At 43.0% G+C, this 18,773-nt stretch overlaps 1 protein-coding gene across 2 annotated transcripts; it reads right to left on the reverse strand.

Annotated features, from left to right (window-relative positions):
* Window positions 1-8,537: 8,537 nt before the first annotated feature.
* LOC147262831 (troponin I, slow skeletal muscle-like) lies at window positions 8,538-11,298 on the reverse strand. 2 transcript variants are annotated; one of them, XM_086202459.1, is made up of 7 exons: window positions 11,259-11,298; window positions 10,486-10,527; window positions 9,821-9,862; window positions 9,555-9,686; window positions 9,379-9,468; window positions 9,095-9,277; window positions 8,538-9,001 (listed from the first exon to the last, which is right to left on the reverse strand). In XM_086202459.1, exons 2-7 carry the CDS (start codon window positions 10,504-10,506, stop codon window positions 8,900-8,902), a joined length of 570 nt encoding a protein of 189 aa, XP_086058585.1. In that variant the 5' UTR covers window positions 10,507-10,527; window positions 11,259-11,298; the 3' UTR covers window positions 8,538-8,899. The 2 variants fall into 2 exon arrangements, with proteins under 2 accessions (XP_086058585.1, XP_086058586.1); XM_086202460.1 differs by having other exon boundaries at window positions 10,486-10,559; window positions 11,259-11,282.
* Window positions 11,299-18,773: the final 7,475 nt, after the last annotated feature.

The raw sequence follows: 18,773 nt of genomic DNA on the forward strand, positions 1-18,773 counted from the left end.
TGAGGTTGGTCAGGCCACATGCAATAATACTGTTATATTCCAAACAAAATGCCCTTCTCATTCAAAACAATAACAAAAATCCATCCATCCATTCTTTTGCTTATCCTGTTAAGGGTGCAGGGGGGGGGGGGGGGGGGCTGGAGCCTATCCAGGCTGCCTTAGGGCAGAGGGGGGTTCACCCTGGACAGGTCGCCAGTCCATCACAGGGCCAACACATAGACACAGACAACCATTCACACTCACAGTCACACCTACAGTCAATTTAGAGTATCAATCAGCCTCGTCCCCTCTTGATGTCTTTGGACTGTGGAAGGAAGCTGGAGTACCAGAGAGAACCCACACAGGAACAGGGAGAACATGGAGACTCCACACAGAAAGATCCCGTGCTGGAGCCGGGGCTTGAACCTGGAACCTTCTTGCTGTGAGGGGACAGTGCGAACCACTGCACCACCGTGCCGCCCAATAACAAAAATACAAACTAAAATAAAATTTTATTTCCATTTTGACATAAATTAAAATGAATAGTTAAATAAAACAAAACATGACCCCTGTCATGAATCCAAAACAAATATGTCACGGGGGGGAGTTAAGAACACTTTTCTTTTTAGCTATAAACAAAGAACCACAAGGAAGAAGGAAAAATGTATCTCTGTCCTATGGTGAGTCAAACATCTCAGGAATTCCAAACTAACAGAGATGCTAGAATCAAACCAAATGTTCCTGTCAGTTTAACAAACTGATTAAAATTTTAAAAACTGCTCTAAAACGAAAGTGTGAGTCAAAGAAAATTGCGCTCGCAGCAGTGAACTCTGAGTGACCCAGTAACAGGCTTTCGCATCCCAGGGGTGTGGGGGTGCAAGTGAAGTGCAGTCGGTTGTGGATTATGGGTGTACCTGTCAGTATGTGCTGCAGCCGCAAAGGCGGGGTGGAACACAAACGTGGAGTTTGGGGTTTCAAAAAAAACAAACAAAAAAAACACTTCGGCCAGACCGGCTATTTCGGAAACCTCCCTAATCTTCCTATCGCCACCTTGCCTTGACCCAATTGGTGGCCGGCGGGCCGCATCTGGCCCAGGGGCCACCTATTGAGGATCACTGGTCTAGAGTTTCTATTCGGACTGTAGACAACAAGCGGCAGACGGAACAACGAAGTCTTGGAGCAGATATCCGCCGGTTACACCAGAATCCTGAAATCCTAGCCCTTGTTCCCCAGAGGTGAGGAAGTCAGACTTACAAACCATGAAGCTGATGAACACAGAGGTCCAGGGCTGGGGAGGCATGACTATCCCCAGACCCACCAGATGCCTTTCACCCAGGGCCACTCCAAGTCTGAGAGAACCAAGTCCCTGTCAATGGTTCCAGACTAGCTGATATCCATGGAGGTTAGCCCAACTATTGCCGCTCCACATCCCTAGACCTTCAGTACCAGGCCACACCTCTGTCTGTTGCCCATTTGACAATAACCTGACCTAAAGGCTTTTCCTGCAGGTCTTCGACCCAAGAGGCTGGTGGCTCTATATTTCCTTTTTAGCCTGAGCCTGGGCCCCATGAGTAGAGGCATGGCCACTGGAGCTGTCCTGCCTGGCCCGGCTCCAAGGACGGGCCAGGTGCCAGGTTCCCACACTCTCCGTATGCAGAATCATCAAGTCAACCCTCAGTTTGAAAACGTACCCAGGACCACGTCACACTCCCGTCTGGATTGTGGGAATTTTTACTTTCGGGATGCATGAAGTTTGTATGATCATAAAGTCTCCAGTGTTGAGGTTATGATTTGTGTGTTCCTTGTTTACCTGTGGTGTGTTTCACCAGACCTTTTATCAGTTCCTGTTTTATTAATCACCCCTCCCCCCTGTCTCTATTTGCTTTTTTTTTCCTCTCTGTTTCCTGCCTTTTTACTCTAGTCAGCTCCTTCCCTGCCCTCACGTTCTCTCACCTGTTCCTAATTGTGTCGTTAGTAGCGTTTGTGTTTAGTTTGGTTGTCGGTTTCAATTCTTCTCAGATCCTCATGGCCCCCGTGCCTTGTCGACACCGATATCTGGATAGACCAAACAGCTGAAAGCCAAGTTGCTTGCATGGTTTAAATTAAGTTAATTTTTAACATCTGAAATTTGAAGTGGCAACTCAACAATGTTAAACTGAACCTGCCTTGCGGGCCACCAGAGGGCAGCAGAAACTAGGTCCAAACCATAGACTACGAAAGATTTGGACAAAGCTTTTGCACCTGAGAGGTGAAGCCGACGCAGAAGATCACCTGCATTCATACTAACCGCCAGCAGGGGTCACTGCTTTTTGTCCCAATTGTTAGTTTCATTTAACACATTACAATGTACATTTAATTTATACAGTCCGTATTATTAATAGCATCAGCGAAATCATACTTCAGTCACGTGATTCCTGACTGAATCAGAAATATTGATTATCGTTACCTTAAGAGGACTCAAAAGAGGGGAGCCCACCTCGAATGGAGAAACTACAAGGCCTACTTTTCATGAAGTCCGCTGCCAAGATGAGTCCAAGTAAAAGCCATTCTTTTTTATCGATGTTCTCCAGTATCTCAAGATAGAGATTGTAATGGAGACGAGTGACAGACAGCGTTTTAAGCTCTGAGACAAGAGACGCGGACAAAGACGGAGAGGGCGCGTTTTTTTTGCCAGTGTTGATTTAGTAAGAAGTCACTTGCAGTCATACAGAGAAATTGAATTCGTTGGCCAAAGTCAATGCCTAAATGTCCAGTACTATTTGACCGTGTTAGCATGCTGTATGAACAGTCGATACAATTCCAAACATAACAAACGTGGCCTCCTTCCATCATCATCATCATCATCATCATCATCATCATCATCTGTTTTTCTGTGTAGAAATTAGCTCCCCTTATATTCTTCCGAAGTAGGGGGGAAAAAAAAGCATGAAAAATGAACTCATTTCCGAGGCTTTTTTGAGATAACGACACATCCCCTCATATCCCATTTCAAGAGAGAAGTTTTTGATGAAAGAAATGAAATTCAACTCAATTCAACTTCCACTGACCTGTAGTCATCATTGTTAAGTTGACTATACGGTCCACTCTGGTTTTTTGCAGCCTTTTCTTTTTCCTTTTTTTTTTTTGGAAAGATTCTTCCTCATTAAAGTGAAGAGGATCTTTAATGGATGCATCTTGTTGACCTCTGGCCAGCTTTGGTGTCCAAAACCAATACCCATCAGCCCCCTCTCCCTCAATAATGAGAAGGGAGAGAGACCGCAGGCTTCTACTATAGATTTCTTCAGCCATTATAGGTGCTGAGGAGGAAAAATGGGGATGGTGGTTCGCTGTTGGGATTAAGATGCTCTTTGGCTGCAGATATTTAGCATTTGAAGTAAAGTGGGATTGATTCCATGTTAAGCTTTGGCCATCATGTGAAATAAGAACTTAAAATGCTTACTGGGTCACAAATGTGGCGGCGAGTATTAACTCACATGTCCGCCGGGTTTTGCTCGTAAAATAACAGAATTTAAAAAAAAAAAAAAATTGTAATTGAATTGAGTGTGCAGTAAAGTTTTACGGCAGGAAAGTTAAGAAATCTACACGCAATACATCCAAATAAAAGGCGTTTGAGATTTCATAGGAATACACAGACATAATGTGTGTTTATAAGGGTGAGAGGGCAGCCTGAGCCTTGTCAGGTAAAAGGCCTGAGCTGCTGTGAGCCTCTACCAGAGCTGATGAAATAACACTGAAATATAAGAGAAAGGCGCTAAGGCAGAGAATGAAATAGGAAAGAGATTTTCACTCGAGTGCATCTTTTCTTGCACTAAAAATTACTGCACAATTAAAAAACAACAACAACACACATCATGAATAGGGGAACGACTACTTTCCCATTCCCAGTACGAATCTATTTTTCCTGACAGCTGATAAGACGGTTAACGAATCCTCACCTTTATTATTGAATTTCAAAGTTGTAATTTGAGCGATTTGGCCTAATATGTAATTATAATTATACTGATTTTGATCCTTTAATTTAGATCATTTAAGGCCAAAAGATAAAACTTGTTCCCTCAATTGAATTAACATGAGGCCATTGGATATAACCGGTTCCCACGAATTGATGGAGGCATAGCGACAAGTTATTTCGTCATTTTGTGGCCATGGATGAATTAAATTGAGGGGAAAGTTATATCTCGTGGCCTCAAAATAACTCAATAGATGGAAAAAAAGATTTCTCATCATCTTATAGCCGCAAATCAATGAAACCTTAGGGACGAGTCACATTTGGCGGCCATGGTTTAACACAATTGAAGGAACTTGTTATGTTGTGGCTTCACAAAAAGCTAAATTGAGGGCACAGAGTATCTCCTAATGTGGTCGCACATTCATTAGGGTTTGGAATAAATTATATGAATTGAATTGAGGGAACATGGTATAAATTGTTGCCGCAAAATTTTTTTTTTCTCTCTAAGCTGAGTTGCTCCTCTTTATTCTTCTTCTTTTTTTTTTTTTTTTACAAACAAACATTGCGTCTGAAGTCAAAAGACATTGATAGTCCAGGAAACGAAGTCTGTATTCAGTCCTCTGAAACGATGGAAACAAAATACTCTGTGTGTGTGTGTGTGTGCGTGTGTTTTTGTGTGTGTGTGTTTCTGATTGTTAAAGCCTCTGAATCCACCAGTCTGAAAGGCTTTTTTTTTTTTTAAAAAAGCTTCTTTTCACTGTCATTACCTCCAAATATAAACTATAAAAAAGAAACAGGATTTTGCCTCGAGCTCCTTATTTGTCACACCACCTCAGAAAGCTGTAAACATTTACAGGAGCTGGTTAGAGCAGCGGGAGAGTTCACATGACTCTGCTTTTCACAGTCAGGTGAACGCTTTTGTTCGGTTACGAGATTGTTCAGTATCAGGCCAGAGAGAGAGAGAGAGAAAGAGAGAGGCTGGATGTTCTCCTCAAAAGGACAAGCATCCATCCGTCCATTTTCTACCGCTTATCCTGTTAAGAGTCGCAGGGGGGTGGAGCCTATCACAGCTGCCTTCAGGTGAGAGGCGGGTTCACCCTGGACAGGTCGCCAGTCCATCACAGGGCCAACACATAGAGACAGACAACCATTCACACTCACATTCACACCTACAGTCAATTTAGATTATCAATCAGCCTCGTCCCCTCTTGATGTCTTTGGACTGTGGGAGGAAGCTGGAGTACCAGAGAGAACCCACACAGGAACAGGGAGAACATGGAGACTCCACACAGCAAGATCCCACGCACGGGACTCGAACCAAGAACCTTCTTGCTGTGAGGTAACAGTGCTAACCACTGCACCACCGTGCCACCCAAGAACAAGCATATAGGTCATAAAGCAGAGAAAGGCAGCTGGTGTCCTGCTGAAGTAACAGATGCCATCTGGTGGCTGTAATAATTATGACCACGGCAAAGTAGCTTGAAGTCACATGACATCAATAAAAGGGTAGAAGAATCAAGTGCCCAAGCCTAACCAGAATGTGGTTCAAATCAAGAGACTCATGTCTCACTGAGACTCACTGTACTGAACACAGTTAGCAGCAAAATGGTTTTACTTCAGCTTTCTCTGCTTGATTGTCAGTATGTGAGTCCTCATCTGTTGTCTTTTTGTCTTTCTTTTTTCATGGCTATTTTCATACGTCCATATTCTATCTAAAATTAATTAAAATGTGTACAGAGTGATGCAAAACACCTTGTTTCAATATGATCCATCATTTCATATAATATATGATGCCCCCCCCCGCAAGGATGATACAAATTTTGTGTGTTTTTCACACCTAGTTGTGTGGAATAAAGACACAGAGTTAGCCCGTTAGCTCACTGGTAGCACGTTAGCCTGCTTTTGCTAACACACTACGTGACTGCAAGCCAAAATCTACAGCAAAATGTCATTATTTCATACTGTGGGCAAACAGGGATGTGAAAAGTAAGGGAGAAGAGGGGAACGTTGCTAATATATCGGAGATCATGGAGGTTTCCATGAGAAAAAATGGACTTCCAGCGTGTTATGGACTCTTAATTAATGTATGTGGAAACATAATGTAAGATACCTGCTTTATTTTCATTAGATCAAATGTGACATGAAACCAAAAAAAGGCTATGGATGTTTCACTCGGTATAAACATGACATCTTTGATAAGGAGCTTGCACTATGCTGATAAACTGTGTGATAACATTAGGTTGCAAGAATACCACACGCATGTTAGCATTTAGCCTTTAGTCCAACAAAATATTCATAAGGATATATGTAAACCATCACACGCATAATTTCCACGAGGCACAAGCGTCATTCTTCAGAAGCAAGATGATACATTTCCACCTCATTGTGGCTGTCAGGGGGTCTGCCTATACTTGAAGCAACCCCCCCCCCCCCTCCCCATTTCCTGTCAGGTGTTTTCCAATACTGTCTACCTCCACCCCCTGCAGCAATAAATACACCACTTCTGCTGCATGTTGAAGATTAATGACATCAGTGCCACTTCCTCAGCAGTCCACACACACACACACACACACACACACACACACACACACACACACACACACACACACTGCAAACACTGTAATCTGCTACCATGTTTTCCTTGAAGGCTACCACTCATCCGTCTTTTCCTTTGGGTTGTTCCATGGGTGAAATGAACTGGCACTGCTTCGATTCACTGTAGTAATTATTTATGGTCAGGCTCCGCTAACTCCATCTTCTAACTTGTGACACTACGGGATCTTTGCTCTTATAAGGGAATTATAGAAAGTTTCAAACCGGTTATTTGACGACAACATTTTCATCATTGCTTATTTAAAGCTGCTTATGAGATAAATGCAATGTGGCATGCGTTTCCTTAATTCTTCCAGCTTTTTTTTGTTTTTGTTTTGTTTTTGACAGAAACAAATAAAACTATCATATATCAACTCTTCTACACTGGGAAAGAGTATCTTTTCCATGTTAAAGTTTAGATATGAAAAAAAAATCACATCCGTTCGCATCATTTAAGGTGTGTTTTAATTGACAAAAACAATTAGAACCAAATCATGAACAACAGGGTAAAAGTGGCATTTTAAGCTGAAGGTTGAGGCTTTTTGTACACTATTTCATATTTGTACACGAAAAAAAACAAAAAGACAAATTAATAGTTTGATATTGTTATAGTTTTCTGGTGTCCTGCTGGATTATCAGTCACCATTTTATTTTTTTTAATGTTCTCAGCAACAGATGGTATTCTTCGATTCTGGGCTGCCACCAAGTGGTACTGAGAATTACAGACAGGGTGACCACGGCGTGTTGCATCCCTGGAGCATTTTATCCGGACGCCACATCACGCCACACCCAAACATATCACGGCTAATGACCTTCTGCACTTCTGCAAGTCATGTGTTTTCGTGTGGAGAGCACATCTGGAGCTTTATAACTTATAACTTTATATTTGTGAAAGTTTCTCTCTCTCTCACACACACACACACACACACACACACACACACACACACACACACACACACACACACACACACACTCACACATATACACACACACACATCTTCAAAGCCAATGAAGACATCAGCTGAAGCACCACGCCAACAATCATGTGGCTATTGCTACCGTCGCGCTGTCATACCCCACATAACAAAGCCAGTGTGACAAGAGGCGCGTGGATGCATGCAGGCGGTGTGTTGGACAACAATTCCAGGGGGTTTAGCGCTGCAGCTCAAGTTATGCTCTGCAAGGCTGGGAGGTATGGAGGACAATATCATGGCTAAAATTACACAACCCCGGTGTTCACCATCTGCTGGAAAGTTATATCTCCTGTCCTGGCGTTTATTTCTGTCTTCTAGCATTTCTCAAGATGGCTAAAGAGTATTTCTGTTCAAATCAGAGTGAAATTTCCTATTTAAGGTGGTATTAGCATCCACTTTTCTTTCTATCCAGCTCATCCTTTTCCTAAAAAAATCTTTTCCTCTTTGCTCATCACCATTGAAGAGGGGAAAAAAATACAATAAATATATGATTCCTAGGCATTTCTGAATGTTTAGGAGATTTAAGAAAAAAGAAAAATGTTTACATGTGAATATGAGAAACATATTTACAAAAATATCAATTTCATATTGTTGTTTTTTTTCTTATCCAGATAATATCAGCAATGTTTGGTTATACACGGTTCTACAGCATCAGTTGTTATGTGTTAGCAGGTCTGTTTTTGGTCCTAATTTACTGAATCTTTTTTTTGTTTTTTTGGTCATTTCTATTGCGGCACCACGTCGGGGTGAAAAGACCCAAAATATATCTGAATGTAGAATTCATTTAGATGTGTGAATGTCAATGAAATGCTCATTTAAAAATAAGTTAAATGAAAATAGCAGCAAAAAAAAAAAAAAAAAAAAAATCCGGAAAATGTATCAACATTACAGTCAAATTGAAGATTGCTGGAGTTTCTTTTCTTTCAGAGTGTCGGCTCACTCCTGTTGTGCATGCGTGCGTCTGAAAGCTCCGTCTAAACTTTATTAAGTCACACCTGTTGCCCCCCCCCCACCCCATCCCACCCCCTTGACTTGTTGTCTCTCTTTTTTAATCCATCATCAGCTAAGCTGCTTTCCATCATCTTACATACCGCACATGAACGAACGGCTGCCAATAAAATGAAACACGATAAAGTCAAGTACAGATATAGAAAGACTGGCTTTCCCTTTTTTTTATTTATTGTCTAAAGATGTCATAACAAAACAAAAACAATTTTTTCTTAGAAAAACAAAACAAAACAAAACACGGTCTCCTACATTTCAAGAGCTTTGAGTCATTGCGCAAAAAAAATGGCGAACGAGCAAAGAGCCGATGTAGGGTGACGCGTACCCATGACCTTCCGCGTAATTCCTATTCTTTTCAAGTCAAAGAGCCCCTAGCTAATCGTTCCGTTGATGATTCGTCTCACTGCGCTCCGCCGCCTGTGTCGAACATCTTCTTGCGGCCCTCCATCCCAGACATGGCCTCCACGTTCTTACGCCAGTCACCCACTTCGGTAGTAAGCACCTGTGGCGGAAGGGAAACACGCCAAGTTAAAAAAAAGAAAAGAAAAGAAAGGAAGGTTTTAGGAGATTTACAGGGAGTCTGGAGTCAGCTGACCTTGTCCTGTTTGACGTCCTCCTTCTTCACGGACTTGAGGTTGGCCCTCAGGTCCATGGAGCCCTTGTGTTTGGAGCCCAGGAGAGCTCTCATCATCTCGTCTGCGGACACCCTCACCTTCCGGAGGGCGGGTTTTTTGAATTTTCCCCCGAGGTCCTGCACCTTCAACTTCAGCTCGTGGATCTGGAGAAAAAAAATATATGGAAGAGAAATTCAAACAAAGACACACCTCAAACTTTATTTGACGGAAGCAATGAATAATAGGTTTGTCAGTCGGGACTCACGTCCTTGTTGTGTTTGTTCACTTTGGATTCGCAGTCGTATCTCTCCTCATCCACAACATCAATTTTTGCATGAAGTTGCTTGCACAGATTCTGAGGAGATATTAGAAATGAACGTAAATGGCTTAAATATATATATTCCGGATGAGTGGAAGGCCACACTTGGATGACTCCCATACTTGTAGTTCATCCATGGATAATCCGGACGTCTGAAGGGGGGGCAGCTTCTCTCCCAGGTAGCGTTCTTTCTCCTCCTCCCTGTCCTGCCTCTCCCTCTCTAGATCCTCACAGGCTCTCGTCAGCAGGAGCATCTGATTGGGTGAAGCAGTCGTGGGGAAAAGATTTACCGTTGCCATGTTTTGTCAGTATATGCTAAAAAAACCCAATATATTTGGTTCAGTCAGTATCAGAATCTCATGATAAGGAGTAAACCATGTCTACTCACTTTGAGGGAGAGCTTGCGGGAAGCCGAAATCTTTGACTTCGGCTGCGTTTGGGGAGAAGTATAAATATATTTGTGAGCGTAAGTTTACAGTTTAATCGTCAAAAACAAAATAGATAGTGAGATGTTTCTGAAATTCAGCATCCTGAGCTACTGAAAATTGAATGCACTTCATATTCTATTTTTCAATCACATAAATTCCGGTTTCAGCCGCCTGCCCCCCCCCCCCCCCCATTTCATGAAGACAAAAAGCACGCACACCAGTTATGATCTGTGATAAATGTAACGAAACACACAAAGGAAGAACGAAACTGAAACAAAGGTGACGAAAGACCCTGTTGGATATTCCATAATTGTTATTATTTCTGCAGTTAATACACATTGAGGGCCATCATGTTGAGTAAAACAAGTGCGGTGGACTGCAGGTGCGAAACCATCGGCACGTCAAGCAGCCACATGTGCAAAGATAATGTTTTATTATTAGGATGAAGTGAAGGGGAAAGCACTCGGTGATACTGATAACAACTGTGTCAGATAACCGCTGCCAACTGCTTTTTTTTTTTTTTGTGCCTTTGTTTTGTTGAGGGGGGTTGGGGTCGTGTGAACAAGGACAGTGTGTTCCGTCTCCGTACATGGTACGTTAATACTGAGGGATCTAGCTGGCTTACCTTATCCCCTTTGGGATTCATGGCTGCGGGTCAGTCAGGCTCCTGAAAACAGAAAACAAGGATGCGCGGTGATGCTGTAGGAAATAAACGCAGATTTTCCCATCGTTACACAAACACACGCTCAGGAAGAGAGACGGTTCGACACATTCTGACTACCAGGAAAGGGTAAAAGTGAAGGAAGGGTCCACGACTGCCTCTCAAAAAAGGGTACAACCATTTTTAGGTATACACTGGTACTTCTATTTTGGAGTACTCATCTAAAATAAGCATGACAAAAGTATTTAAAGTAATCAAGAACAGGATAACATGAAATTCTCCCACCTCACTTGATGTACATGTGACAAAAATACACATGAAAGTAATAAAAGGTGTTGAAGTACATTTTTAGATGTAATGAGCCTCAATGCAATTCGACCCGTCAAAGGAGCCAAACAGCTACATCCTCTCGCATGTAATGCAAGGACACGTCAAGAACACGCCTCGATATCCAGCATCGTCTCAGGTTTGATGCATTTTATTTATTTATTTTCTTTTGCAACCCAGTGGGCAAAAACGCTCGGTTCATTAGTCAGAAAGAAAGTTTAGTCTCGAATGCCTTTTGTAACACCGATCTAATCATCCTGCAATATTTATTTAGATAATTATCATCAAACTAAGAAAATGCTTGAGAAAAACAGTCCATCACAAGAACAAATATACATCAAATATCTTTTGAAAACACAAATAATTTGAGAATGAAATTTGAAAAAACATGCACACAATTGTAGTTTTACCTGTGAATGGGTGTCCGCGGGGAGTCAACCACTGAACCCCTCAAACAATGGGCAGCTTTTTATGTGAGCAGGGATGGGTGGGGGGTGGGGAGGAGGGAGGGGGGGGGGGCAGTGAACAGCAGATATAACGTCTGGTCCCAAGAATTTGCTGGCGTCGGTCCAAGCAAGACATATCACCGCCACGGCGCTCCAGTGCCGGGGAAGCGTTATGATAAATCATGAGTGTTCACCTAAGTTGGGTTTTTTTCTGAATATTATCTCACATATAACGTCAAGTCAGAGGACATGATGTTAAAATCAACTACTGTGATAGTACTGCCAAAGTACTTGGAGTTGTATGAGTGTGGATTTGTATCTTAACCTCTGCATACACGAGGGCTGAGTGTTAGGACGAGAGTAAAGACCTAAATTAGAGTGACGATTTTAAGTAATAATGCAACTGACAATAACACACACACACACACACACACACACACACACACATGCATGTGAGCGTGCACACACACACACACATATCCAGCATTGTAACATACTCTAAAAATACTCTCGCCCTCATCTCAGGCTGCTTTTAACTTGCATGACGTGCAGGAGAAGATGAATTTTTTTTTTTAAATCAATTTTATTACATTCAATTTTCTAGATATTGAGTCAAACATGGCAACCAGCACACGCACACAACAACAAAAAAAACAAAGCTGAGCCGTCTGTTCATGTGAATGTGTGTGACACAGATTTGATTTATCGCAGAGGAAAGTGGCGTAACGAAGGTCAAATACCAGGAATAAACTCCTTTGACTTTCTTTCCGTTCTGATAACATTTCCTGTGATGACAAAACTGGCTGGTATATTATGTGCACAGGAGCCCCCCCCCAAAACACACACACACACACACGCACGCACAAAATGAACAGGAGGGATAAAGGCTTGCCCCGGCTGCCAAAATGAGGGTGTACAGTGCGATTCAGACTGCATCACGTGGAGCAGAAACGGAGTCCGCAGCTGCGATTACACATACAGATGTGGATCAGAAAATCCTCATCCGAGCTGAGGCATCTGTGGAAATCTCACCAGATGTATTAAGAGGTTGCAAACGAAACCATGTGGATTCGCGTGACAGGATTTAGGACGCGCCGCTACGGTTCGGCAGTGTGCGACGATGATGATGATGATGATGACAAGGCGAAGACGGGGATGATGCTTGCACCGCGTCACAAATATCACTCCCTGCTTTCATTAGGAGGCGCTAGACAACGCGTATGTTTCTAGATTTTATATCTGGGGTGGGCAAGTCTACTTTACAGGAAGTCAAAACCAACGCAGTGTCACGCCCTATTCGTCAAAGAACGACGTTTGGTCAAGTCCCCCTGGCGTCCACAGCTGACGTGGAGTGTTTTTTCCTGGGGTTTCCGTGATGTCACATGGTTGTCTCCACTCCGTCCTCGTCCATTTCTACCGGCCTCTGTCTTATAACTTCCTCTTCCGTCTGGTCCTATTTGCTTATTTATGGACTATTCTTAGTGTTGTTAGGGTTAGGTTTAGGGTAAGGGTAGTGGTTCGGTTTAGGGTTAAGATTGGGGGTTAGGTACCGGCGATCGCCGCAACACTGTCTCGTTTGAATGGAAAATCCCCTTTCGTCATCGTTTGACAAAGCCGGATTTGCGACGCAGTGGGGGGAACCCTCGATGTTGCCTTTGGACACAGACGTCCAAACGGCGTTCTTTGATGAATAAAGGGTGAGACTGCATTGGTCAAAACACATAGTGCAAATGACCAACCAAATGTCCTCAAGAATCTGGGGTGGGGGGGGGCTGGCAACAGGCTGGGGCTTGTTAATTTAAAAATGTCACCAATCAATGAGATGAAAAAGCACATCAACAATAGCAGAAACAATTACGGGATGATACGACCTCCTCGGCGGAGGTCACCAGATCTAAGATGTGTCCAATTAGGAGAGAGGAAGACAAGAAATGAGGAGTCACTCGTCTGAGCTGGACTCCAGAGGACAAGACGAGGCGTCTGAGAAAATCTCAGCGGATGCGTTGAGAGATTAGAAACAACACAATATGAATTGATATGAAGGGATTATTACAGTAGGATGTAGTCTGGAAGTTGTGGTGATGATGACGAATCTACCCTTCATCATCCTGATGCGCACGTCTCCACTCATTTGTTGTTTTAAAGACTTTTGTTCACGAGTTTGTTTCTTTCTTCCTTTGGCTTTGACTTCATCGTGATTTCAGGGTATCCACGCTTATCTGGGACTCGCAACTACAAATCGCTTAAAACCTCAGCATCCGGTCTCTGGTATTTCCTCTCCGGTTTACACGCAAAATAAAGCTGATGTGTGCTGAGATGTCTTCAGTAAACTGAGCTTTTTAGCCGCGAGGACATCCTCCGAGGTAAAATAAAAAAATAAACCGAGTAGTGCGGTGAGTCATCTCAGATTAAGGGTGAATATGAGTGACGAGAACGGATTTCGCTGCGATTTCCACTTCAAAAACTCTTTATGCCACGTCTCCATGGAAACCAACTAATGAAAGGTGCATTATACAGTCATTTGACAGTATTTTTCCCTTGCCTCTGAGTTTTCCCATCTAAATTAATTACCCACGTGGTCCTAAGGTACTCCGGTAGATCAATACCCCTCTGACACAGGCGATCAAAGCTCTTGTTATATTAGCATGGCGCTATCTCCTCGTGTCAGTTTCAGACTGCTATAACGCAGGAGCCAAAGAGACAATACCTCCGTAGGTGACGAAAGGCAATAAAAGGAGGAAGACGCTGGGGACAACAAATGCTCTGTCATTTTTTTTTAATGCTCCTCAGCAGGTGGATGTGCTATTTCTGATGCAACCCAACTCCCTTCACACAAAAAATAGAGAGGCGCTGATATCAGAACTGCTTGTAATGCACTTTCAACTGTCGCGGCATTCATAAATTGCTAAGTGACAGCTCAATGGGTCATTCCCCTTATGTGGCTCTAAATCTTAATAACTGAACACTTTTCAGAATAAGGGGATGAGGACATCTGCTGCAGTGTGCATTTATTTTGTAAGGCGGTTTTGTGTGCTATCTTTAAGGATTCGAATCCATCCCTATATCTGGTCTTTGAGGCTTTATTTGTCTTGTCACTTGGCTGGTATATAATCCATGTAAACCCACGGACGTGACCCAGTCAGCTACGCCGAGAGGTGACGAGATGCTGGTCACTTGAAACCACTTTATTTGATCCATGAATTAGTAGGAGACACTGAGTCCCTGACTCTATATTTGAAAGGCAGATGTTTTTATAAGGCCTTGTTAGGTTGGAAGTTACTACTTGATCATTTACTTTAAAACAACAAAAAAAACATACCAACTTGTCATCCCCACAAGAAGCTAACTGCTAGCTAACCTGCGCTAGGCTAACCAGCATTTAGCTTATTGTGAGGATAGCAAGAATCTAACTGCTGGTTAGCCTCGCGCAAGTTAGTGTACCTCTGTCAAAAGTCATCAATTACGATTTTATCAACAATTCTTTTTCACCAAAAATAATCAAAGGTGGGCTGCACGGTGGTGCAGTGGTCAGCACTGTGGCCTCACAGCAAGAAGGTTCCGGGTTCGAGTCCCGGCTCGGGCACGGGATTTTTCTGTGTGAGTCTCCATGTTCTCCCCGTGTCTGCGTGGGTTCTCTCTGGTACTCCAGCTTCCTCCCACAGTCCAAAGACATCAAGAGGGGACGAGGCTGATTGATACTCTAAATTGACTGTAGGTGTGACTGTGAGTGTGAATGGTTGTTCGTCTCTCTGTGTTGGCCCTGCGATGGACTGGCGACCTGTCCAGGGTGAACCCTGCCTCTCGCCCGTTGACGCTGGGATAGGCTCCAGCCCCCCCGTGACCCTTAATGTGTAGGAATAAGCGGAAGATGACAATGGATGGATGGATAATCAAAGGTAGAAGACTATTTTAGAGAAGATGAGGATGATAAAGACACAAGCCAAAATCTCTAACCAGGTCTATTTGATAACTTTCGACGGAAGAATGCTAACACTTTTCAATCCCCTTCATTGGGCTAAGCTAACTAGCAGTTAGCCGGGTTCTGCGGGTCTCAGATTCCTAATTTAAGGAGAGGACATTATGCGTCTTCTTTTGTGTCTCTGAGGAGGATGGGAGGCTACATGTTGTTGTTTTTTTACTAAAATTTTCTACTAAAATTACAAATTTTAGTGCTCCCCTTTTATGTTAACTTGCACCATTAATTGCATAAATATGCAAATGTTACAAAACTTACTTCGACTATTTTTTTGGCACATTTTCCTAATAAATCCAATGTAACACCAAAAAAAAATTAACATTTAACACAAAATCAAAGACAAGTAATACAAACAGGAAGATTTGATGAGTTGTAATCAATATAATGACCCTCTTCCTCTTATTGATTGTGTATATACACATATATTTGTATAGAGATACTGAATAAACCCCCCCCCCAAAAAAAAGTAGAAATAACACTCATTAGAAAAGATATATCAATAAGTCATTCTGAATTTTTGAAAGCCAAAGTTAAAATGTGGGGTTTTGAAAAAGAAGAGGCAGATTTGATTTGGTTATAAAGGTCCTTCCACATATTTTGTTTTTTAAACCTCCATCAAGCCCTGGGAGGTAACCAGGGGCAACTGGTCAGACTGGAACTGAGCGGTGGGGTATAGTTTAAATGTCGGATAAGTTAGTAAGAGGAGCCAAAACACTTTGGGGGGGGGGGGCAACAACTTTTAAATGAATTAACAAGGGAGCCAGTGGCAGTCTTGGGGAGATCTGCTCCTGTTTACAGGAACCAGTTAAAAACCTTACAACAGCATTCTTGACATGCTGCAGACTGACTGACCCTGAAAGTAAGGATTTTATTTTTGGCGTGTCGTTGGAAAAAGCAGAACCGATCCCACAAATACCAGAACATTTCCACTTGGTTGGGGTGTCATTTTGAAGAGGGTGTTCCTGAGTAATGGCAGTAAAGGAAATGGGACGGTTTGTCTCAGGGAGCAGCGACGTTGACATTCGTCACCAAAATCTTTTCGGTTCATCCACAAAGTCCCATTGGTGTCCAATTTTGAGAAATCCCCTTCAGGTATTCCAAGGATATTAAGGAGAACGGATGGGATGGATAACGTAACGCCAGTTGTCCCAAGGTACTATAAAATGCCTTAGCACCAGTTTCCCCACCAACAATAATAAAAAGAGGCACACTAGATGTACCCTTGTTAAGGGGGGTTTGCATCTTAGTGTTCCTACTTAAGTAAAGGATTTGACCTCCTCGAGTGTTAATGGTGAAGTGACGAGGTTTTTTTTTTCCCCTCTCTTTCCATTCCTCCGTGCCCCTTCCTCTCTCCTTACACTTGTTGGATCCAGTACAAACTTCCATAGTGGCACATTTGTTTGGACGCAGGGCACAGGGAGCAGCTGACGCACGTCTCCAGCCAAGTAGGCTGCCCTGGCATCCCTCCGCCTGGAGCTCTAACCTTGACGCTGCCCTCGAAGACTCCCAGTGTGTGGGTAGAGGGTGGGGGTGGGGTGGGGGGGTGGGGTGGCATCCCATATGAGCCTCGCTTCTGTCAGCCCACACAAAATGCCAGAGCTGGGGAGAATGTTGAGATCATTGGATAAAGGACAGTCTGACAACATCATTCACAACAACATCATGTTTTCTCTCAGCATTCATTATCTGGTACAATATAATATTGTAATTTTTGAACAATCCGGCATTGACATTTTTTTGGGAAGGGGGGGGGGGATTAATAAAGTTTTATCTTATCTCAATACCACTCTGAAAATACACCATAATCCTGCATTGAAATATTAAAAGTACTAGTAAATGTACACATGCGCACAACTTTGAATCTGATTGCACCATTTTGTCTTGAAGAACTCATTCCTATATCAATATCCATAACTTGTATTTAATCCACATATTTCACAATGTATATTTTCATGAGTCTATTGCTGGTAGCAAGTTAGAATTTACCCTTTAATTATTTTGATCACAACAATCTAACATAATGGATGGAATCTTTCTTTTCCCCCCTCGAGGCTCGGTTATATACGTTTATATGGGTTATTATGCGTGAAACTGGGAAAGTATCATGATGTCTTGAGTCCGTGTGTGGAGCTCCAGCAGGGAGCAGCAGCGTCTCACTCTTATCAGCGCTCACCAGCTTCCTCGGAGAGTGCAGCATAACTCCAGCAGGGGGCAGCAGCATCTCTCAGCGGCTCTCAGCTGGAAGCCGAGGCGAGACACTCTGCTGCAGCCAGAGTCAAGTCAGCAGGAAAAACACCAGGAAAAGTAATCCCGGATTTTCAGAATAAACCTTTATAGACTGGTTTGAACTGGAAAAAAGAAGTATTATTTTACATCAGTTTTACAGGTAGAAAACTTTAAAAGCGGCATGTATGTAAAAGTTAGGAACATGTTCAGCTGTTGATGAGTTGACCCACACTGTAACACAAAGAACGTGAACAGGTGGAGGTTAAAAACGAAAGGAAAAGAAACACAGAAACCGTGACGCTAACAAGGCCGGATTTGCTGAATACAAAAAAAAAATGTGGTTAAAAACAATGTCCCACAACCAGATGTTTCAAATCTAATTGAATGGTGACAAAGGACACAGGCAAGAGATGCATTGCACCACACACCAGATATGAGACTGCTCATTTCCCTGTTTGATGCAGATGGTAGAACAAGTTGAACAAGAAAGTTCTCAAGAGCACATTCCTCAGCTGAAGTAAATGTGTTTAACTCGCAGGCTCGGCACCTGAGCTCTGAGGAACGATGGGTGTGTTGTTGTTCAGCAGAAAGAGCAAGAGGAGTGGAAACTTGATGGTATTTGAATTTTGCGAAGAAGGAGCTGACTAATTCACGCACTGTTATTCAGATGTCACCTCCAAGGTGTGGACAACACTCGCCAGATATATTTTGTTGTGATTTTGCCTAGCAGTGACAGCCTCCTACCAATAGGGGTGCTGTAAACCCCTCGGTAGCTCTAAACCACCAGCCTCTCTGGTTTGCTGGGCTTTCACTGTGTTGTTGTTGTGTGTATAATGGACGAAGGTTTCCCATCAGGCTGTTGGAAGTGTTCCCGGCGAGCTCCTCGATGTTGTCAGCGACCGTGTTTGGTGTCCTGTGGCCTCGGGTTCAAGACCAGGATGGGCTGACTAGCCCGCCCTTGCTACTTAGTCTACCTTGAGTCGTTGATTTCAGTTACACTATCAACTGCTGCGCCCACTTATTTTACATTATGTGACAGATAACGGTCACATGTGGGCCAAATCTTGGCCATGTTTGGCACTTCCGGCTCTTAAACGTCCCCACATTGGTGCCAAACAATCCTTGCTGTCATAGCCTTGGCTTTAAGTGGATGCTTTTATTTGAAAGCACACTTCCGCTCTCATCACCGCCTTTACTGTCAACTCGACGCTCATCCTACCAGCACAAGAAGCACTTTGTCTCGGCGGAGGGGGTGTTGACAGGAGAAGGGGGGGTGG

This window comes from Aulostomus chinensis, chromosome 4 (assembly GCF_037954235.1).
Source record: "Aulostomus chinensis isolate RoL2024-O1b breed Wild chromosome 4, RoL_Achi_v1.0, whole genome shotgun sequence".
In the NCBI taxonomy this organism is placed as follows: Eukaryota; Metazoa; Chordata; class Actinopteri; order Syngnathiformes; family Aulostomidae; genus Aulostomus; species Aulostomus chinensis.